Source organism: Staurois parvus, unplaced genomic scaffold, assembly GCF_062004578.1.
Source record: "Staurois parvus isolate SC_StPar_1 unplaced genomic scaffold, SC_StPar_1.0 ptg000498l, whole genome shotgun sequence".
Taxonomy (NCBI): domain Eukaryota; kingdom Metazoa; phylum Chordata; class Amphibia; order Anura; family Ranidae; genus Staurois; species Staurois parvus.
The window spans coordinates 1,445,638-1,469,866 of NW_028318294.1; the positions used below are offsets into that span (position 1 = coordinate 1,445,638).

A 24,229-nucleotide genomic window follows, 5' to 3' on the forward strand; every position below is an offset into this window, starting at 1 on the left:
ATTCAGCAGACTCTGGCAGCTGAACCCAGCCCTCCTCTGGTCCTCCTCCAGACCATGCACTTTGTGCTTCCCAGCTCTGCAACCAGCTTCTTCCTGGCAGCAGCACAAAGTAAGGGAGGTGCACTGTGATGTTGTGGAGGGGCTCTTGACTTTGGATGGTTTGGGCTCTTGACATCTCATGCAAGGGGGGTGGAGTGCTCTGCACATCTAGTCTTACAGGTACAACTGGCCCTTTGAGGGCAGCCATAATGTTGATGCAGTCCGCAATGAAATTGAGTTTGACACCCCTGTCAGTGACAAGATCTGAGCTCTTTTTTAGAGTTTCCCTCGTCATTCACTCAACATGGATGTCATTATGAATAAGTGGAGTTATTTTGGCAAAATTTATTTTGCTACAAATTTGCCGAACTTCTTAGGTAAACCTTACTCCCAAAAAAGATTTTTTTTTAACTGTGCATTTAGCTGTTGGGGGGAGGAGGGGGGAGTGTTAAGGGTAATCTTCCAGTGTTCTTTGCATTATCTTTTGTTCTATTTTTATTATTTGAATATTTGTTATCTTTGTACTGTCACTATATACAGTACTCTATTTCTTATTTTTTACTTTTTTTTTCTCAGCCTGTGGAAAACATTGGGCTAATGAGAGGCTAGGATTGTTTGTTAGGAGGAATTTCTATGACCCTCAAGAATCATTTCACCCTAAAAAAAAACACCTAAATCTTAACCTTCCACAATAACTTCAATTCATTTTGTCAACATGGTAAAATGTTTCAGAAATCTCTAGACTTTTTAAGGCAAGTAAAACTCTGAGACCACACTTTACAGAGCTGCCTTGACAAGATGTTAAAGTAATTTAGTTTTTTTTTAGCTGAAGAATTTCCTGGGGAATTTTTGTATTGCTTGGATGTGCAGTCACAATCTAAGGTAGCCCATACATTAGTCTTTTTTTTTTTGTTCAACCAGCGGTTTGAATGAAAAAAATGACCCTATTCCCTCATCCACACACTTGATGTGGATGGAGGAATAACTCCCACTGAGTTATTGCATTCTGACATTGGGTAGACTTCTCCATTGTCAGAATACACTGATCAGCACAGCTGGCTATAGCTGGCAGCAGTGATTGATCAGGAAGAACCCAACAGGGTGGTTATACAGAAGTCGATAAGTAGATCGACAACCATCCTGCCCATACATGGATCACAATTTGACCAGTTCCTGCTGAACTGGCTAAAATTCAATCCAAGTATGGCCAACTTAAAGAATATGTAAACGTAACATTTCATATTCTTGATATGTGCCTGCTGAACCATATAATGTTGTTCCTGCCAGTCCCTCTGCTTTCCTATTAAAAACTGACCACACCAAGCAAGACAGCACAGTGTCTCAGTTTTCTGGCTGTGCTGGGCACTCAGCCTTCTCTCCTCCAATGATCAGATTTGTCCTGACACACCTCAATCTCCACAGCCTTTCAATGGGAAAATTAGTGTGCTGATGTTTCTCCTCTATCAGCTCTTATGCAGCTGAGAACAGAGGGAATGAGATCACTTATACACATGGGACATAAAGGTATTTATACGTTTTTTTGTATATCTATACACAAATGTTTTGCCTTTCATTTCTATTTTAATCTGAATGAGTTGTTTTGCAAGGTGAGGGTTTACAGTCATGTTAACTCTCCTTAAGTTTAAGTGCATGCATAGTTTCATATACTTGTCTCTGCTTAGCATACAAACCTATATAAAAGAAGGCAGGAAGAGGGAAGAAGAAGGAGAAAATGACAGTGTCAATGCTGGAACACGCCAATGCTGGAACATGCTGGAAATGATACTAACCTCCATCATCAAATAACCAATATATATCAATTGTCTTCTTTCCTTGGTTAACTTGGAAGATGGTGCTTGCCTGTTGCTCAGCAGTTACAGCCTCGGGATCCACTGCAAATAAAGAAGAATCATATACATTAGCATTTTAAATTCAGTAACATAGATGCTTACCAGCTTCATATGAGAACATAGTGGACTTCATGTGGCAGATGAACAGTAGAAGAGAATAGCTTTGCTGTCATAAGGGCAGTAAATCTGGGAATGAAGTTGGTAGCCTTGCAAACCATATAATGAAAGAACTGTAGTGTAATAGAAAGCAGGACATGGTTTTAAAAATCATCAAACTCCAAAACAAAAAATTATACTTCATGACAGAATGCAGGAATTGTATTCGTGGACAGGGTTAAATGCAGGACTGGACACCAATCTTTGCTGTGAATGCCCCCAGTACCTCCATCTCCACTCCGCACACTGATCCCAGTGATTGACAGCTTAGGACCAGGGAGTGAAGCTTACATACACATCACTTCCCAGTCTGTGCATAGGACAGAAGTGCAGCAGACAGATGTCTGTTGAGCTCCCGCTGCCCTTCCCAGCAACGCCTGCCATTACTGCACCGGGCCCACAGGTGGGACAGCATGCATCCTCCACAGAAATTAAAAAAAACTGTCAAGCAATACACATCAAACAGAGCATGTGCAGATTTGCCACTGCTGCTTTGTACAGATGGATTGGGGACACTAAAAGAAGGGGAGGATCAGAGAAGACAGCATCAAACAGCCTTTTTACACAATGTGGAGAACTAATGCCTTAGCTTCCACAGTGAGTATAACAAGCATGCTTTACTACATATACAGACTGATTTTACTGTTATGGGTTTAGTAACTCTTTAACATTACAATAACAATTGCAGCTTTCAACATTTTATCCTAGAGTAGGGGACCTTAAAACATAAAAACAAGTATTCAGCTACAAAATTACATAACGTTTAACAAGGTTTTTAGAACAGCTCGGGTCTTGTTAAGTTTAAATATTTAAACCATTAAAGGCTGCAAGAAGCAGGGGAACAAAATGTAGACCACAATCACCAGTATAGGATAGATGAAGTATTTCTAATTTAACACTAACCATAACTAGAACAGGATAATAAATGATGTAGAGTTATGGATGTATCCCACTGAAAACTGGCTTAAAGTGAACCTGTGCCCAGACTATGCACACCAAAATGTTTACACATTTTGAACATATGGGAAAAGAACTTTAAAACAAGCCCACCAACCAGCAGTCCTACAGGCGACCTGTGTAACTTTGGGCCTGACTCCCGCTGTCCCACTCTCAGGGGAGTCCGGAACTTAGCCTCAAGGGAAGCCCTCTCTCCATTGGCCTCCATCACCAGGTACGTGATAACTCCCCAGTCTCTAACAACTCCAATAGCATGTTATGAGTGGACATTTGGTAATGCAGTACTTGCAGCCTCTTGCACCAAGAAGGTTGACCACCACTGTTATGGAGTCTTTGTTATGATCTTTGAGAATGAACTACTTAACAGTAGGAGCAACCAGAGAGGTCAGAGTTTGCTAGTTTTAAAGATCTTTTACCGCTTGTTAAAAATATGCAAAAATTGTTTATTGTCCTTTACAGTAATTCTGTCATGGCATAAATATGGGAACTATCATTGAAGACCTGTATCTGAAAATGCTAGTTGCTTTGCTGTATGTGCTTTCTGTATTTCTAAGTTACTGACCCAGAAGATGGTTGCAGATAAGCCTGAAAAAAGTCAGAAGTCTTTATCTAAACCAGGGTTTCTCAATTAGGGTTCCTCCAGAGGTTACTAGAGGCTTGTTTTGTTTCCAATATTTTTTTTTAAAGTTTTGTTAATGTGAGAAAAGTTCAAAAATACTACAGATCATCAAATGTTCACAATTTTGAACAAGTGCTTCATAACAGAGAGAGATACAGAGCACAAAACAATTCTTGAGTTCCATTTAGGGATCTTAGATTGAAGCTTGTCAAACCATAGGCTAACAAATATGGGGGAGTTTGTGATCTACAATGTTACACCATCTAGTACCAAGTAGGACTCCACAGAGATGTCCAAGCATGGTACAAAACCCCTAAGCAACCATCTGTTGGCCAGTAAGATTCCCCAAAGATTTAGGGAGTCAAAGTAAAATAAGGAAAGAGAGAAGAGAAATGTAGTAATAGGAAGCACAATCACTGATCAGTTAGCAAGTAGCACCCATCAGGTATTTGATCCAAGGGTCCTATGTTTTCTCGAACAAAGGCATCTTATCTTTTATTAGGGCCAAGAGGCGTTCATTGATCATAGTCCAAGACATCTTTGCCTTTAGTAAGTTGAATTGGATCGTAGGGGATTTCCATGATCTAGCTATAGTGATTCTGGCAGCTACAGAGACAAATGCTATCAATCCTCTTGTGGACTTTGGGGCTCCCATCACTTGGCGGCAGTGTAATGCCTGATGAGCAATGAACAATTTCTGCCTCTCAGATAAGTTTCCACTGGCACCAATACTCTTTTTGGCAATCTGTAAGGGGCTAATTCTTCCCAATGACCACAAGTGTAAGGAGCATTCTTCCCGCTGACCACCACACTAATGTATCATGAGCTGTAGCTAAAGTAATTTAGGCAGGTGTTCCCTGAGACCAGAAAGTTATTTCAAGGGTTCCTCTGGGTTGAAAAGGTTGAGAAAGGCTGATCTAAAGGTTTGACCTGAAGCAGGAGGGTCTGCATGACAGGCAGGCAACGTAGAACTTTCAGAAGGAGGGATAACAAATGGAAGTCCCCATATTTCGCTCATTACAAGTTTCCTTTGCAATACAAAGTGGCTCCTCAAATCACCACACTCAAGGAATGAATGACACTGCTTCATTGGAGTTCATAAAGATCATAGAGGGAGTGTCTCCATCTGTGATATTCACCCAAGTTTTACATATCACCAACTCACATGTTCCTTGTGTCATACAGCCAGCTCCGTTCTCCCCTTCTTTCAATTTAGGTTCCTCCATTTGTTGAAACACAGGATTGACTGCAGAGAACAACAACATTTTATGTAGAACGATTTACAAAACACAACACACATCTCACTGTAATATTACAGTAGGGGGTATCCGGAAGTGAGTAACAAAAAGGAAGCAGATATGTCTCTAGGCACTTACTGTGAGCCTGCATGACACGAGACATGTTCAGGCCATCTTTCATTCTCAGCAAACACAACCCATAGTTAAAGTCAAATGCATCACTGCAAGGAGGAGACAGCTGGGTTACTCATATTATATTTCAAACATAATAGTACATAAAAACACCTGCCATGCTCTATGTTTCACAGTCATTCCTGTGCCAATGCAAATGGGTCATTGCCAGGGCACAAACAAAGTACATGGGATCTACAAAGGAGAAATGTAGAGAAATATGGAGAGTTTTTGCTTACTAACTTCTCAGAGCTAAAGTAAAGTGTTTCTAGTTGATTGGAAATATGAGAACCCCCCTTCCCTACGGGAATGGATAAAAAGTATTGGTGACTCCCTGAGGATAGAGATACACATCTATTTACATAGCGGGGGCCTGGACAAATTGGTTGGACTTCCCTGGGATTGAGTCCATGGACCTGACCATGGATAGGCTTCTAAAGGGATTATTGCTGGGTTATGGGTGCTGAACATGGGTTTGATTCCTGTATACTCATTGCTATTGGTTCTGTAATGTTTTCTGTATATATGAGTTGGACATCTAGTTGTGTAATGGCAATGTAATATCCCACTCTTTTACTTGCTTATCTTTGACTATATGTGGATTTGGCAGGCTGTGTATTGTTTTACTTATCAGTAAAGTTCAGCTGTTGGATATATCTCTAGCCAAGATATAAAGCAATCTCTCTGAGCATTTTTCTTTCTTTATATGTCCCATTTGGGATATTTTCCTTCATTTCCTGTCCTGAAAACAAAATAGGGAATGAGAAGAGAGCTCTTCAAATTGAAGTCAAGAACCGGTACCCCCATTGTAAGATTACTCTTCATATCTTATTGAGGTAACAAGGGTCACCAGGGCAAATAGACTGGAATGATCTTCCCAACAGGACAAAGACAACAATAAAAGCCTGAAAAAAGGTTCTAACCCTTCCCCAGTCCACTTAAAAGTTAAAAAAAAGACTAAAAATAAACTTTAATGTTAGAGCCACAGTGTTAGTCACTTTTTATACAGGCTTTGCATTCACTAAGGCTCAGTAATGCATATTTATAATTTACCACTGGTGAAAAATATTAAAATGTCACAATGAACATTTTTTTTTATTGGACAGAGGAGGGAAATTCAAACTCTCACCCAAACCATCCTCTTTGCTAATCCCAGAATCACCTGTTCTAGCTCCCTTGTCACCTCCTATCATGCTTGACCTCTTCAGAGCCACTCCCATCCTCTGGAACTCCCTGTCCCAATCTGTCTGTCTATCTCCTACTCTGTCTGCCTTTAATTTATACTTGAACTTGTTTCTTCAGGGACACCTATCCCACCACAACCCTATAACTGAATTCTTACTTGTTCCATCAACTCATCTCCATACAATTATTACCCTTTTGTATGACTTGCCCCTTCCTTTTATATTTTAATCTCTCACAAGAAGAGCCTTCCTAACCCTCTTCTCTTGATTTGTATTGTGACTTTATGGTCTTCATTTAGATTGTAAATGAAGTGTTGCGCAAACTGTTGGCACTATATAGATCCTGTATAATAATGATACTAACCTCTGCTAGGCTTTTTTTGTTGTTTGTGTAACCACTATGGAGGTTTGCCCTTACTTCCTTTGTGTGAGGGTGCTGTTGGTGATAGACACTCTGTTTTGCACTATATCATGAAATAACTCAATAATGCTCTAAATTAAATCCCAAACATTATAATCATCCAAAGACACATACTGAAGCATTGCCACATAGCTTTCCATGTTCCTTGGGTGAGATGTATGCCAGTTCTTCTTATATCCCAAAAACAAGACATTCGGTTTCATTTGACCTAACCCAGCTGCCTGCATAATAGAAAATAGCACAAACATTTAGATAAAGAAACGTAATTGAATAAATGGGTGTATATGACACTATGCTACTTGTTCAGACAGTGAGGGATATTTATCAACAGTTCCACAGGGGAGGCCAACCTAAAGTAAGCACCATATAATTCTGTACAAAATTTTCATTTATTCCAATAATTACTCTTGTAAATCTATTCCACTTTCTTATGGGTTCAATGCAACAGAAATCTTGAGTCTCACTCTCAAGAATAAAATTTTCAGTTAGTTCACATTACAGAGAATGTACCAGGAATAGTACAAATTCACAGACTGGAAACTAAAGAGATTTTTCTCTCTCTAGACCCCAAGCCACATGAAAAGTCTGTTGGCAGTCCAGCAAATTAAACAGCACTTTTATGTGGAACGATCCTTTAGTAACTGTAGATATATTCAATATTTCACTGGTAAATGTGCCAATGTAAGGTTTTGTAAGTGAAACACTACCATCAGCAATTACAAAAATACCTTACAGGAAAAAAAGTTTAAGTGTGGACTATTGCTTTCTTCAAATCCCCCCCCCCCCCCTCAAAAAAAAAAACACATGATCTGCAAAAGTCAGTGAAAATGTATCTCTTTAGTACAAATGAAAACAATGTTCTCCAGTTGGTGCTATAATTCAAATTAAAAATTACATTTGGTTCTGCAGAATTAAATAGAGAGGATACGTTAGCAGTTTAGAATGTTTGTGTTATGATCAGGGGCGGACTGACCATTTGGAAACTCGGGCACTACCCGAGGGCCTGGGATCAGTAGGGGGCCCCATGAGATGTCCCTGGTACCTTTTTCATAGGCTTTTTTTGAGTTTGGGCAAGGACACAGGGGCCCCATGATCCCCTATTGCCTGGGGGCCCCATGAGTTGTCAGTCCGCCCCTGGTTATGATTGATCACAGATGCATGTGCAATGCATGCACTCTAACTATTGTCAGGTCAGGTGTCATGTAGTTGTGGCTTTTAGAATACACAAGGCTATGTCAGTGTATATTGAACGCAGCAGTGCGGGTGTGAAGGAAAGAGTACCTTGGTGGGGATGCCGTTAAAGTCAACCTATTGCTATTCCCGGAATAGGAAAGCAACCAGCAACTCTATAATGTTTTTCTAAAAGGTCATTATTATAAGCACGTTATTCAATACTTTTTGCTTTTGTATGGAGAAATATAGATTAGTCACTGGAAAGAGCTCTTAGTGAATCAGAGCTTTTACCCTTTGTCTCTCTCTTGACGCTCAACTCCATTTTTTTTTGGGATATATATAGGCCCCCAGGCAGGGTACAGAAAGAGCAACTCAGACTGCAATACTCATTCTGAAACAGTCTTCCCAGTACTTCTCCATTCAACCCGGAAGACTGACAACATACAAAGAATGAGGGGTGTTATGGCCCACCACCTGAGAGGGTATATAGTATATTAGACAGGTCATCAAGTCAGTGCAATTCTCTGCAGAGGACCACCCCTAGACAGAGAAGAGACAAAGTGAAGAAGACCCACCACATAATTTTAACCAGCCTGATGACATTTGAAAAAGGTAAGTATAAAAACAAAAAAAGCAAATCATACATATGTGGAGCCCTCCAGGGGGAAGAGGAGATGACTTTGAGATGGGGGAGTTGAGCCTGGAGCAGAGCTATAACAACCATTAGGATAAAATGTCAGATGTATAACTTGATTGTTTTCAGCAAGTCACCTGACTCATAGATTTATACTATAAGACGTATTTATACTGTATGTATGGCTGCATCAGGTACATTTTATTTACAAGCAATACCTGGGAACATTGAAATCAAGCTGACCGCTTTGACATTGAAAAAAACTTCACATCCCTTTTAAACAGTGGTATGAAGCCTATGAAAGAATCAGAAAATGTTTAACCACTTGCCTACAGGGCACTTATACCCCCTTCCTGCCCAGGCCAATTTCCAGCTTTCAGCGCTGTCACACTTTGAATGACAATTGTGCGGTCATGCAACACTGTACCCATATGAAATTTTTATCATTTTTTTGAGACAGATAGAGCTTTATTTTGGTGGTATTTCATCACCTCTGGGTTTTTTATTTTTTCTTAAACAAACCAAAAACTACTGAAAATTTAGAAAAAAATGTTTTTTCTTAGTTTTTGTTATAACATTTTGTAAATAAGTGATTTTTCTCCTTCACTAATGTGCGCTAATGAGGCTGCAGTGATGGACACTGATAGGCTGCACTGATGGACACTGATAGGTGGCACTGATGGGCACTGATGAGGAGGCACTGGTAGGTGGCACTAATGGGCATTGACAGGCATCACTGATGGGCACTGAAAGGCAGCACTGATACATGGCACTGATAGGCAGCACTGATAGGCGGCACTGACTGGCACTGATAGGCGGCACTGACTGGCACTGTTAGGCGGCACTGACTGGCACTGTTAGGCGGCACTGACTGGCACTGTTAGGTGGCACTGACAGGCACTGATAGGTGGCACTGATTGGCACTGATTGGCATTGATAGGTGGCCTTGACAGGCACTGATGGGTGACACTGAAAGGCAGCTCAGATGGGCACTATGTGGCATTGATGTGCACTGGTAGGCACTGATATGTGGCACTGATATGTGGCACTGATATGTGGCACTGGCACGAGGCACTGATGAGCACTGACATAAGGCACTGATGGACACTGACAGGTGGCACTGCTGAGGCTACACTGATCATCAGGGCACACTGATCATCAGTGCCCTGATGATCTGTGTACATGTCCCCTCGTGGAAAGCCGATTACCGGCTCTCCTCTCGAGCTGTCAGCGTGACAGCTCGAGAGGAGAGAAATGCCGATAACCGGCATTTCCCTGTTTACATGTGATCAGCTGTGATTGGACACAGCTGATCACATGACCGAGCCGACATCTTTGGCTCTTTCCTTGATCGGTGATCCGCTGTGTCCGAGGGACACAGCACATCGCCGATCGCCGCGCGCTCCCTGAGCCGAGCATGCGCAGTGAGACTGGGAGGACATCATATGACCTCCTCCCAGAACGAGAGAACCACCTTGTGCCCATCATATTACTATATGGCGGGTGGGAGGTGGTTAAGGATAAATTTACCTTTGGGAACATGTTACATGTTCCATCCATTTTTAGGGTGGAACCTGTAACATGTTCCCACCGCTGCAACCACTGCCTGTTCCCCCCTCCCTCCCTGTGACAGCAGTATGAGCAGAAGTTTCCCAAACAAACTGTCCCTTTTTGAAAACAGCGTGGTAGTGCGGGACTCCATCCATCCATTGAGTCTTTCTGTCAGATGGGCACACAGATACACTGTGGCTAAAAAAAAAAGTAAATTAACTTTTTTTTACCTGCAAAAAATGGGCATTTATTTATTTCTTTTTAAAGTGAACTTATCCTTTAAGAAGATGACTGTCATGAATGTACTACTGAGCACCAAAACAGGATGAACACCAGAATAGCTGCAACATTAGAGTCACTAGAAAACTATTTCAAATATAATTCTTTAAAGCCTACATAATGACACATAAATGTTGTACATACCTGGATCAGCATTTGAGCTCCACTTCTCAGATCATCAGCAATCAGACCTGTATAGAATGCTCTAATTTTTCTCTTGTTCAACCATTTGATGTGACCTTCTGGATTCAGCTCTTGGAGTTTCTGTTTTCGTGGACCCTTTGCCAAGAACACATAGAGAATATTTTTAATTTTACTTCAGGTTATCAGTGAGATGATCCCAGAATATGTTTAATGAAAAACTAACACGATCATTATTTTTTCATTGTTATTAAAAAGAAAATATTTTGTAGGTTCTACATTCTATGTATAGATCAGTTTTTGTTGCAGAAACAATCATGGTAAGAGTGAAGAGTACAATATAGTGATAGCTAAGGGTCACCCTAAGGATACGTTCACACTAGCCTTGTGTGTAGGCGGCAGAGAGGCGTTTGAGAAGCGTTTTTACCGCTTCCCAAACGCCTCTGCCAATTCTGCACATTACAGCAAATGGTGCTGTTCTAACGGGAGCGTTTGCGTCGTGGCAAAACGGACGCCTCTGGTCGAGTCAGGAGGCTTTGAAGCCTCCTATTCTCGACTATGGTGCCGCTCCGCAAACGCCCGGCCGGCGTTTGTGGTGCGGTTGCGACGCGGTTGCGGGGCGTTTGCGGAGCGGTAACACCACTCAAACTGCATTATAGGCATTTGTGGGGCGTTATTAACGCTCGGCAAATGCCTAGCAACCGCCGCTAAATCGCGCATGCGGCGTTTGCGTAGCATTAAAAACGCTCCGCAAACGCCGGACCAACGCTTGCCAAACGCTATAGGGGCGTTTGGCAAGCGTTGGCAAAACAGCCTAGTGTGAACGAGCCCTAAGTGTTGAAATCTGATCATACAATCTTTGTACAATCAACCTACCTAATCTATCTGATCCAATTTGTATCCAATCAGACAAGCCCTTGTGTTTTTGGTAGATCTAAGCCCTCATGCATACTTGATGTTTTTACAGCGGCTGTTTTTGGCTTTTGACATTTTTTTCTACAGCTAGTAAACCCCCCAGCATGTTCTATGTGTCCATGCACACATAGACTGTAATCAGCGTTTTTTGGCTGGAAAAAATCCCAGGACTAGTGGGTGTCTAGAGGAGGTTTTTAGCTGGAAAAAATGCTCTAAAGCTGAAAAATGCTGCAAAACGGGGTAAACTGCTGCAAATCGGCGTTTTTGGACTTTTTTTGGTTAAAAAAATGCTAAAAAATGAAAACGTGGAAAAACACGGTAAAATGCTGCTAATCGTGGTAAAACACTGCTAAACGCTAATGCAAAAACACTAAAAAAAGCTGAAAAACTCATGTTTTTAACATGACTTTACACAACTAACGTTACCAGCGTTATCAAAACATCCCGTGTGCATGAGGGCTCAAGGATAGTGCACAATGAGATTGTAACGTGTGTGTGGTGAGCTGAAGACTGAGGTAGAGTTTTTGTAGTTTCTATCCAACCACATTCTCTCAGAGCAAATAGGTGATATTACATCTGGAACACTCCCTCTTTATTAAGACAGTAATAATTCAAATATAAGACACAAACTTACAGACTTAATACTAGGAACATATTTACAAAACTGGAGGATTGAGAAAATACCCTTAAGCCTCATTTACATGGGTCGCAGCCCCGCCGCTCTTCTGAAAAGTGATCTATAGTGGATTTCTTTCCAGAGGCAGCTTGCAGGCATGCAGGAGGTGATGCTGCCACCTCCTCAATGCCTGTTTTTTTTCTCAGCATTGAAATACCACGCTGGCAGAATCCCATTGACCTCAGTGGGTGAGTTTGACAGGCAGATGCAGAGTGTCAAACTCAACATACCGAGTTTGCCATTGCTGCAAAGCATCGTGGTCATGGCATGTGTTTAAACCCTGTCATGTTTCGTTTAGGCTGAACTGGGCAAAAAAATGTGGATCAACCACCTACTTACGTTTACCACCCCTTTGCTGCCCATGTGAAAGGGACATTAGCTAGGATCAGGTCTTTTACACACATTTCTTTTGGTGACATTACTATAAAGTGACAAAATGTAATATAATGTAAATAAACATATGAGATAATTGTATTTCTAATGATGGTGGGAAAAATATGTGTCTAACAAGCATACAGGGAAAAGCTTCCTCTTCTCCTCTGCTGCCTACAGACACAAGCCTACTGTACCTCATGGTAAATCCAGTCCTGTACAGGGGGCTTACAAGACTAATAAATATTTTTTTTTATTCAGGGTGAAATACGGTGAATTTAGAAGCTGGCTTGGAGCCACACAGTGTATTGAATTCCCTTGTAACAATCATTTTAGCAGATTAGTAAAGCCCAGAGCTCAGAGTGAGTTCTTCAAACTAAACAAGCCCCAGTGGCACTTACAATAATTATATTTCCGCACATCATTAGGCTTTGTTTTTTTGTAAATGTCCCCACAAAATCCACAAGAGCAGGTCGGAAATTGGGAGGTCCAGTCAGGACTAAACATTGAGGCCTAGACAAACAGATAAAAACAATTAGCAAAGACAAATCTCATACACTGACTTTTAGGGGCAGCCTCACACTTCCCTACCACCGATAGAAGATGCTAGTTTTCTGGCTGTCATTCCGGTGCTTTGAATTCAGAGCTGTCTGAGTTGCACAATGGGGGAATTAGCAATGCACTATATGGGCAGATTTTCCATATAGGGAAGGAAAGCTTCCTTCCCTGCCTCAGCAAAGGGCTCATGTACACTCAGGGGCGGACTGACAACTCATGGGGCCCCTGTGTCCTTGCCCAAACTCAAAAAAAGCCTATGAAAAAGGTACCAGGGGCATCTCATGGGGCCCCCTACTGACCTCGGGCCCTCGGGCAGTGCCCGAGTTTCCAAATGGTCAGTCCGCCCCTGTGTACACTGCAGCTGATAAACATACGTTTAGGAGCTGTTCAGCAGTGTTTTCAGCAGCCCCTGAACTCTCCCTAATGTTTTCCTATGTGTCCATGTACACATCTTCGTTTACAGGCATTTGTTTACAGTTGTCTTTTTGAACGCAGAAAACTTGCATTCAGCAGTCTATTTTATCAGCGTTTCACACGCAAAACACTTGTAAACGCGGCTAAACATGGCAAATCACGTTTACAAGCGTTTGTAAATATTTTTTAACTCCAGTTCCCGATGCTGTCCAGAGCCTTTTTTCATCATGAAAAATGCATGCAAAAGTGTTTTCAAGGTACTAAGATGGACTAAACACTGAACACAGGATGTTTATACCAAGATTGTCACACATTGTAATGAACGCTTCACACCTCAGACCTCTCCCACCCTTGGAAACAAAAGATATGTTAATGCACATTCACACTTCAAATTCCTCATGAAGACCCCCTGCCAGGTGGCCTTAATGACTCCCTCCACCAGACACCTTTCCCACCCTTGGAAACAAAAGAAATGTTAATGAGCAATTCACACCTAAGCTAATGTCAACACATACTGCTGTCTCTGCTTCTACTCTCTGTATTTCTCTGAAACAGTCTGAAATAGCTAATAATTGACCACTTTTCAGAGCATTGTCGGCATTTGGGAGGTTCCCCTGTGCTTATCTTTAAAAAATGCTTCTAAACGCAAACGCACATAAATGCGCATAAACGCATTATGCAAACGGGGCTAAACAGCATTTTTTTAACCTATGTTTTCCAGCAGTCAGTTTCCATCGTTCAGAAGTGTCCCGTGTACATGGGGCCAAAGACAGCAATAAAATCTTACCTCCTCCCTCTTGCTCTCTGCTGAGCAGAGGGATTCAGGGAAAACGGCTCCAGTTGCTCGGCATGCCCTGTCTGAAGGATATTGGAGCAGATCATTTGCAGGTCCTTTGCTCCTTTGTTAAATAAGAGCAGAATCTGCTTTGTTTTCTCAGTTTAGAAGAATGGTGCATGCATAAACCCATGCTTTGTTAATTACCCCAATGTATCTATCAAATAGGGTTTCTGCCGTATTGGGTTTCAGTTAATGTCTCTCAGACCACTTAAGCTTGCCATATACTCTGAACACAGATTTTATGGCATTGAATTCCTAAGTAAATAAATATGAACAAATGATGAAACAAGTGACACTTTGACTCCTAACTAATATGCTATGAATAACTTTGACACTTTCCTTTCAGACATGTAGTATAGATTGCACGGAGTGTATTGTGAACCATAACAATGAACTTCTCTTATTTGGCCCCCCTTTGACCTATTAAAGTTGAACTCCAAGAAAAGTAAAACTGTTCCCTTGTGGGCTATGCTCACACTGCAAGGGCTAAATGCTAGTTTATATCTAAGGGACTAGGTAAAGTCCCATACCTTTGCTTCAGCAAGCTCCTACGTGATGCTAGACAGATGATGTCATCAAGACTGATGCAGGGACTGTAGCCCTGCATTGGATGTGAAGAAACTGAGGAACAGTCCATTGTCTACAGCAGGGGTCTCCAAACTTTTCAAACAAAGGGCCAGTTTACTGTCCTTCAGCCTTTAGAGGGGCCAGATTGTGCCCAGTGGGGGTAGAAAATGTCCCTAGCCTGGCATCAGTGAGAATAAACATAGCCTCAGGGTTGGTGGTTAGTAAGAGGGAGAGTAGCGCCCCATTGTAGGTGTCAGTGGGAGGAATAGTGCCCCATTGTAGGTGTCAGTGGGAGGAATAGTGCCCCACTGTAGGTGCCAGTGGGAGGAATAGTGTCCCACTGTAGGTGCCATTGGGAGGAATAATGCCCCACTGTAGGTGTCAGTGGGAGGAACAGTGCCCCATTGTAGATGTCAGTGGGGAGAATAGTGCCCCATTGTAGATGTCAGTGTGGGGAATAGTGCCCCACTGTAGGTGCCAGTGAGAGGAATAGTGCCCCACTGTAGTTGTCAGTGGGAGGAATAGTGCCCCACTGTAGGTGCCAGTGGGGGGAATAATGCCCCACTGTAGGTGCCATTGGGAGGAATAATGCCCCACTGTAGGTGCCAGTGGGGGTAATAGTGCCCCACTGTAGGTGCCAGTGGGAGGAATAGTGCCCCACTGTAGGTGTCAGTGGGAGGAATAGTGCCCCATTGTAGTTGTCAGTGGGAGGAATAGTGCCCCACTGTAGGTGCCAGTGGGAGGAATAGTGCCCCATTGTAGGTGTCAGTGGGAGGAATAGTGCCCCACTGTAGGTGTTATTGGGAGGAATAGTACCCCATATCATTGTGAGGTATAGTGCTGGATAAAGGCTAGCAAAGGGCCGCATCTGGCCCTTGGGCCGCTGTTTGGAGACCACTGGTCTACAGCATAGGGAAGCACCATCTGCTAGAGGAACAGTTGAGGATGGCTTTGATGTCTCTTCTCCTTTCTCCTCCCTGGGACCACCACCAACCAACATGTGCACTGGAACTCCTCCAACTACCAGGAAGCCATGGGGTTATATAGAGTTGGGGTGCACAATGGAGGGATGAAAGGATTGGGTGACTACATTGAGAGGGTTGAGGTATAGAGTAGGGGGTGCTCAATTGGAGGGGGGTATATGAAGTTGATGAGAAAGCCAGGGACACAGAGGAACTCAGGAAAGGCATTATATTCTGGTGGAAGAGACTCAGGGAGTGCTAAAAGTCCATGGGTTAGGGGGTGGAATACTAGCCTTGCCCCAGGTGCTGTGAACTTACACTGTGTCATTGTGTGAAAGTGGTTTTCCTGTCCCCTAGGCAGAAACAACCCATGGAGCATGAGCGCAGCTCTACTGCAAGAGAGAATTTTTACTTTCCCCCAGAGTTGGGCTTCAATCATACCATTGAAAGTATTTTGGTATATCTGCTTGATAGGTTAACAAAAAAAAATACCCATTGATCACGCTGGAAATTGTGTCCACTAATAACATCCTGTGTTGACTGATTTCAGTGATATTGTTCTAAGCTTTCTCTGAGGATTATAGAACAACACCCCTCTATAGGGAATAGGTGATAGGGGTGAGCTTCTATAGTCCCATCTTGTTTTGCTTGTCCTAATTCAGAAGGTTGAGTGAGCGTATCCCCCAAGGATAGGAAGTGTGTTACTGGAAAACACCAGATGAAAATAATGGGAAAAACAGTGTGAAGGTTATGGTATTACATTTCTGTTTGTAAGCTGAGACACACTTTATATAACAGAGAGGCGAGTTAACAATTTCTGTGCTCTTCCTCATGGAGCGCGGGATGAACAACCAAAAGCCCAGATTTGATGTTACCTGAAATTTTTAATATGTTCTTCTACTTGATTGAGCCCCACACAGTAGGAAAGAGCCATGTTGTAGGATCCAGCTTGCACAGAGGAACCCCAATTTGCATCTAAATGAAGATATGTAGAGTCATTGTCACATCTTGAGATATTACTGTTACATCTATTGTTTTTAAAGTGTGAAATAAAAAGCTTAATATTGAGGTAAGCACTAGAACCACTTGATCATTTTGTTTCTTACATCTTCCAGCATCTAAATAAACAGATGAAATATGTTTGTTGTATAAAGTTTACCTGCCAATGATTTGTATTTTGGTCCATCCAGTTCTGAGATTTACATAGCTCTGTCATATAACACAATCCTATCTGACAAGGCAAGAGACCTGATTTTTCTGTGTAATTTGCAGTTCAATAACACTTACTTGCCTCCTACCCCCCCCCCCCCCCACCGTGATACTGAACAGTGAAAAGTGAAGTAGCAGATGATGAGTTCATCCTCTTTGTACAGCAGCACAACTGACTGACACCTTGTGCTGCTTCTCAGTCTGAGCTTTACTGTACAGGGACTGCAAGAGGCTGATAAGTCAAATTCAGGTATTGGCACTGCTTGCATTTAAAAATACATCTGAGGATCAGGGGCGGACTGACAACTCATGGGGCCCCCGGGCAATAGGGGATCATGGGGCCCCTGTGTCCTTGCCCAATCTCAAAAAAGCCTATGAAAAAGGTACCAGGGGCATCTCATGGGGCCCCCTACTGACCCTGGGCCCTCGGGCAGTGCCCGAGTGCTCGAATGGTCAGTCCGCCCCTGCTGAGGATATAGTGATGAATACAGAGCTTCTTTTATATTAGACTTGAACACTAGTTAAATTTTCCCATGCTGCTCAAAATTTATAAAGACACATACTGGGTTATACTGTAATAGGGACACTTGAATGGTCTTGCAGACTTGTATCCTGTGATAGTGACTTCTCATATCCTCTGACTTTTTCACCTGACAGTGGTGTCCTGAGGATAGCTAAGGTGGTCATTGCTAAACTATAGAGAGTAAGACTGTTATACTCAGGGGTGGACTGACCATTTGGAAACTCGGCACTGCCCGGGGCCCGGGGTCAGTAGGGGGCCCCATGAGATGCCCCTGGTACCTTTTTCATAGGTTTTTTTGAGTTTATGGCAAGGACACATGGGCCCCATGATCCCCTATTGCCCGGGGGCCCCATGAGTTGTCAGTCCGCCCCTTATACTTATCTGTTCTGCCACCTATGCTGTCCACTCTCTTTATAACTTTCAGTGGCAAGAGAATCCTCTTCATCTGAAGCACTTCTGGGAGTGTCAGATTCCAGGTTGCCTGCTAAGCACTGAGGTTCCTCCTGCCTACGTCACAACTGCATCTTGCAGCAGGAGCTAGTGCCCTCAAGAGATCGGCATAAGTGTCATGACAGGCAAGTTTCTCACTTCATTACATGAAAAATGTATTTCTATTTTTTCATTTTGTGAGAGTCAGCAAGCAATATACACTCAACGGCCACTTTATTAGGTACACCTTGCTAGTACCGGGTTGGACCCCCTTTTGCCTTCAGAACTGTCTTAATTCTTCATGGGAGAGATTCAACAAGGTGTTGGAAACATTCCTCAGGGAATTTGGTCTATATTGACATGAGTTACTTTTGCCTTTCTATCATCTCAAACCATTCTGCCCATTCTCCTCTGACATCAACAAGGCATTTTCATCCACACAACTGCCACTCACTGGATATTTTCTCCTTTTCGCACCATTCTCTGTAAACCCTAGAGATGGTTGTGTGTGAAAATCCCAGTAGATCAGCAGTTTTTGAAAATACTCAGACCAGCCTGTCTGACACCATTAACCATTCCATGTTCATTCAAAGTCACTTAAATCCCCTTTCATCCCCATTCTGATGCTTGGCTTGAACTTCAGCAAGTCATCTTCACCACATTTAGATGCCTAAATGCATCTCCTAGATTGTAAGCTCCAAGGAGCAGGGCCCTCCTATCCCTCTTGTATTGAACTGTATTGTCTCCCGTTATGTTGTAAAGCACTGAGCAAACTGTTGGCGCTATATAAATCCTATATAATAATAATAATAATAACTGAGTTGCTATCATGTGAGTAGCTGATTAGCAATTTGTGTTACCAAGCAATTGAATAGGTATACCTAATAGAGTGGCCGGTGAGTGTATGTGTTTAGACTTTTTAACAATGGATCATTTCCTATAAGTACTTCCACTATGAATGATAAATTATCACTGTATAAACATTGTGCCACATTTGAATTCCTCTTTCAGGGGACTTGGAGCTATGCGGGGCAGGCAACCCATTGTGTACATACCAGGCTTCTTGTACAAGACGTAGGCCAGTAGAAATATGACTATACCAATAGCGATCAGAGCAGACTCCCAAGCCAACAGGAACATGATAACCACAGATATTACTGCTCCAAACAGTGATGCCCATTTATTGTAATATTTAAATGACGGTCTCCAGCCTGACAGGGAAAAAGCATTATATATAAAAGATCACATTTCATTTTAAGTCCTCTTGCACACTAGGCGTTTTAAAAATGCCAGTAGAGTTAGCTGTATCAAGTCACATTAAAAACGCAAGTTTTTCAAGTTTTTTAGCCGTGTTTTTCCGCATTTGTGGCTTTTAGCGTTTAAAAAAAAAATTGTTCACAAAAAAATAAATAAAATTTTGCCTCAAAAAAATCGCTAAAAAACGCCGGTTTGCTGCGTTTTATCGCATTTACCAGCATTAGAACATTTTTACAGCTAAGAAACTCCTCTAGAAACCCACTAGTTCTGAGGTTTTTTTCCAGCCAAAAAATGCTGTTTAAAGCCCATGTGTGCATGGGCTTATAGGATAACATGCTGGGGAGTTTATTGACTGTAGAAAAAAACACCAAAAGCCAAAAACAGAAGCTGTAAAAACGTCCAGTCTGCATGAGGAATTATACTTCACTGAAAGATACACATAAAACAGATCTGGCTCTTAAAAAAAAAAATTACAAGCTGATTTATATCCTTCTACAAAGAGGAACTGAACTCTGTAAGACGTGGCTAAAAAAGGTCAGATGACAAAAGGCTAGTCTCTAGCAGTGGCGTCCCGAGGCAGGTGCGGGGAGTGTGGCCCGCACCGGGTGACACCGACCACATGGAGTGACACCGGACTCGCTCCACGAAAAGGTAAGTTGTAAAGCAAACCGAAGATCCCCGCAGGATGGATCTGATCCATCCTTGGGGATCGTCAGCTTTCTTTAAAACTTACCTTTTCTTGGAGCGGGTCCGGTGTCACCTCGAATAGGTTGCATGCCGGCGATCCCCGCATCCTGCAACATATACGGGGTAACACCAGACCTGCTCCAAGAAAAGGTAAGTTGTAAAGAAAGCCGACGATCCCCGCAGGATGGATCGGATCTGCGGATTGAGCATAATGGATCGGAGTCCGATCCATTATGCTCAATCCGCAGATCCGATCCATTCTGTGGGAATCGTCGGAGGGGGTGTCACCAAGTGTTACACCAACCCTAGGGATGCCTCTGGTCTCTAGTATTGTCTGTGGTCTACCTACAGCTGATCTTCCCCCACATTTCTGACTTACAATGCCTTATTCTGCACAGAATATGTGAAGGCAGCCTTCTTGGTAGATGCAGGGTTTTGCTTCCTCGCATCAAAGCCACCAGCAAGAAGAACTGTGAGCAACACAGAACTGACATTACCAAATCTTACTCCAAACCTCCTGAGACTATTGGTCAGAGGCAGCAACACCTTAGATCAGGGGTGTCAAATTGGCGGCCCTCCAGCTGTTGCGAAACTACAAGTCCCATCCTGCCTCTACCTTTGGAGTCATGCTTTTAACTCTCAATCTTGCATGGCCTCATGGAACTTGTAGTTTGACAACAGCTGGAGGGCCGCCAGTTTGACACCTGTGCCTTAGATGATCTCCCACTGCAGATATACAGCTATAGCGCTGTAGGCACAGGAGTGCCTAGGCACCCTCACACACCTGGAAGTATACAGTTTGTTTTCAGGAGGGAATTAAGACAAAATGTACATTTTCTGAGATCTGCTTAGGAGTTAACACTTCCAGATGTTCCTTAAAACAAAGAAAATCTTCATCTTTTTAAATTCAGTACCAGTTTAAAGTGTATGCTAACTCTAACATATCTAACTTTGTCCTGTTTGCTCTGTTAAATATACAGCTGAATGCCTTTTATTATATGTTTTTATTTGTTTGATAAATGCAAAAAACAAACTATTGATCTTTCCAAAAATCAAACAGTACTCTCTGTCTATGCTGTGTAAAGAGGTTCCAACCTGCTCCTTCAAAGAATCATTCCACTTTATAAGACACTGTTTCATACACTGTGACAGTGAGCTGTATATGACGAATCATAGCAGTTCACTTAAAGTGTTACTAAACCCACAACGGTAAAATCAGTCTGTATATGCAGTAAAGCATGCTTGTTATACTCACTGTGGAACCTAAGGGGTTAATCCTCTGCATTGTATAAAAAGGCTGTTTGATGCTGACTTCTCTGCCCCTCCTCTTGTTCAAATGTCCACGCTGATCAGACTGAACCCGTAGCCCTTCTGTACATGCTCAGTTTAGTATGTATTGCTAGAGAGGTTTTTTTTCTTTCTTGCGAGAGTGCATGAGATCAGCACAGGCAGTGGTATTTTTATGGTTTTGTGCTGCCCTGGGCAACACAAAATTCAACCCCCCTCCCACCCCGGAGTGAGCCTGACATTGACCAACAACATCCCTGCTCCCCCCCCCTTCCACTTACTATTGCCCCCATACACCGGCCACTGCCCTCCCAGCAGAGAGAGAGAGAGAGAGAAAGACACTCTCCTTCACAGCTCTGGACATCCCCAGGAACGAGAGTCAAGAAGCCCGCAGCCTCTCTCAAATCCCATCTGGTCCCCAAGCCGCATGTGTCCCTTCTTGCATCCCTTCTTCCAGGGGGGGTGGTGTTGCCCCCCTGAAAAATGCCGCCCTAGGCAAATGCCGTGTTTGCCTTGTGGTAAATATGCCCCTGAGCACAGGACCAATCAGCACTGTCAAGACAGAGGTCAGGGGTTCTGCATCCTCCTAGAGCAGAAAGAAAATTCCTCCTACAAGCTTTAACCAGTGCTCTGCTGAAGTCACAAGACTGCTCTAACTGCTGATGAGAAAAGGTATTTAGCAGTTTATATTTACTAAAATAATTGCACTTCCATGTTCTGTGCACTGTGAGAGACCAGATCTAGTGAATGCAGGGTCCAGGGAGACCAGATCTAGTGAATGCAGGGTCCTGGGTTTAGTAACACTTTAATGGTGAATCCTTATTATGGTTTAGAGAAACACAGTGAGCATTCGCTGTGTCATTAGCAGGGCTATTTTCAGTCTGAATACTGTGCAGTACATTTATATCCACCTACATAATGGTAACATTTACAGTACTATAGAAGGATGCCTGTTGCAGTGTAGGTTTTGTTGTGATTGGGTAAATGGTCCACAATAAAAAAAAAACTGGTTTACTTACCTGGTGAATTAGTTATAGAAGCATGAAAACAGCTAAAATTAATCAAGGCATATGAACAGAGGAAGAAATTAGAGATGATTGGTGCTATGGTATTTAGTTCACCTGCCGAAAAAAAAAAAAAGATAATGATACATGATTACTTATGTGGGCTCAAAATATTTTTATAAAGAAAGATCAGAAGCAAAGACAGAATTGTAGGAGGCTAACCTAGAATAATTTGTATTTATAATTACAATAAAAATGCTGTTAAAATTATTAATTTTAACTGACAACTGAAAAGAATATAAACCTACTCTATGTATATGCCTGCTTAGATTTGTCTGCATGCACTCAGGGCTGCTGTTAGAAACCACAGGGCCCCATACAGCCAACCTGATAGCCCCCCCAAATAAACACAGTTTACTATGCTTCAGTTATGAATGAACACAGTGAGTGATTGGTGCAGATCACTCATTTTGTTCATTCCGGAAAGGAAGGGGCTGGTAAATGTGACATATTTACAGGACCCTTCCCCTACTCTCCATCCTGAAGGATCCTATTGGGTGCTTGCAGCTACCGGTGGGAAGAAGAGGAGGGAAGCCGGAAGCACTGCGGGGGTAGGGGGGAAACGCAGGGGAAAACGTATGGTGCACATTGAGGGTGATCAGTGTGATAGGGGGGAAATTACTGGAACTGATCCCCTGTATTGTTCTCTGCAGCACCTGAAAGCTGGTTAGAAGGGGGGGGGGAGAATAAACCAGCTGTCAGCTGCTGCAGAGAGAGCCATACAGGGGATTGGCTCCAGTAATTTCCCCCCTGCTGTACTGATCACCCTCCCTTCCTACATCAGATTCACTCAGCTGCCTGGGCCCCCCTGCTGAATTGGGCCCCATACAGGAGGACCAGTGGTACACCTTTATCCACAGCCCTGCATGCACTGGATATTCTCACTGGCATTTGCCATGCAGGTTCATCATGCAAATAAAGGTTTGTAAGCTAATATATAGGTTGGTAAGTTTGCAATAGCAGGCAGAAAGGGAGCACTGTAGCAATAAACAGCAAACCTTTAATAAAATTAATTGCTAAATGACATATAATATGTCAACAACAGACTGGGCCCTACAGCTGGGAGCTACAGATGGGAAAAAACATGACAGAAGACCTAGAAAATAAATTTTGAGAATGGCTAGGAATAAATTTAACTACCGGTATTATTTCTATTATAAGCCTATATCCATTAATTTCCTAACCAAAATAATAGTTTTCACCATAAAGAAGAAAATATGAACTGTGAAAATAGAATGCAAACACAGGTACTGACATTAATAAAAGTTATAAAAGTTTTTGACGCACCAATGAGGATAAATGCAGATGCAATGAGGAATGTGAGCAGATATCCACGGATAGGCTCATTGTTCTTCCCATAACCTTTCCCAAAAAAGCCAATCAGTGGATAGAGGTTGTCCTTACAGAGGCACTGTGCAGAAACAGAGGGAACACGTAAGTAAAGGACTTTGACATCAAGAAATTATTATCTCTTGTCTCCTTGTCCTCCTACATTTGCACAATGGCAAAAGGCTGTTAATGCTGTCTTAGAGAGAGAGGTTGACTTACCAGCACAGGGGTCGCCCAAAAAAGTTCAAAAAGTATGGTTTCCTTGGTTGTCTACTTTAGCAGATTCTTCCTCTAGTCCTTCTCCATCACTCCCCACTTGATTCAAACCCACAGTACAGTTTCAGTCTGCATAGTGGTTTGAGATTATTCTAAATCTGTGGTTTTCATTTGCATTTTTATTTACCCATTGGGCATTGTATTGCGATATTGTTTGGATTTGAAAGCTATGCTCTCATGGGTAGTTTTGATTTTGTCCTGAAATTAGGTGTTATTAGTGTAATGTATTGCATGCACTCGGAATCATTTCTTTACGAGACTTAAGTGTGTTGTTGCTGCTTTAAGTGTTTTGTGTTGATGCATTGTTCCAATTTCTATTTTGGTCTGTGTTTATTTTTTTGTCTTGTATGTTTTGTTAAAACTTTAATAACAACTACTTAATTAAAAAAAAAAACAAAAAAGCATTATCTCAGTTTCCTTGTTCACTATATTGCATCATATCTAGATAACAAC

At 42.3% G+C, this 24,229-nt stretch overlaps 1 protein-coding gene across 1 annotated transcript in view; it reads right to left on the reverse strand.

The window, feature by feature from the left end:
• The window catches only part of SLC12A3 (solute carrier family 12 member 3), a 72,348-nt gene that overhangs the window by 9,191 nt on the left and 38,928 nt on the right, over positions 1–24,229 (reverse strand). The window contains exons 12-21 of the mRNA XM_089689774.1: positions 23,459–23,582; positions 22,127–22,228; positions 18,932–19,087; positions 16,591–16,690; positions 12,778–12,889; positions 10,417–10,551; positions 6,750–6,856; positions 4,998–5,080; positions 4,787–4,867; positions 1,830–1,931 (exon numbers count right to left, since the gene is read on the reverse strand). Of these exons, the coding sequence (XP_089545900.1) occupies positions 1,830–1,931; positions 4,787–4,867; positions 4,998–5,080; positions 6,750–6,856; positions 10,417–10,551; positions 12,778–12,889; positions 16,591–16,690; positions 18,932–19,087; positions 22,127–22,228; positions 23,459–23,582 (1,102 nt within the window). The remainder of the gene's footprint in view (positions 1–1,829; positions 1,932–4,786; positions 4,868–4,997; positions 5,081–6,749; positions 6,857–10,416; positions 10,552–12,777; positions 12,890–16,590; positions 16,691–18,931; positions 19,088–22,126; positions 22,229–23,458; positions 23,583–24,229) is intronic.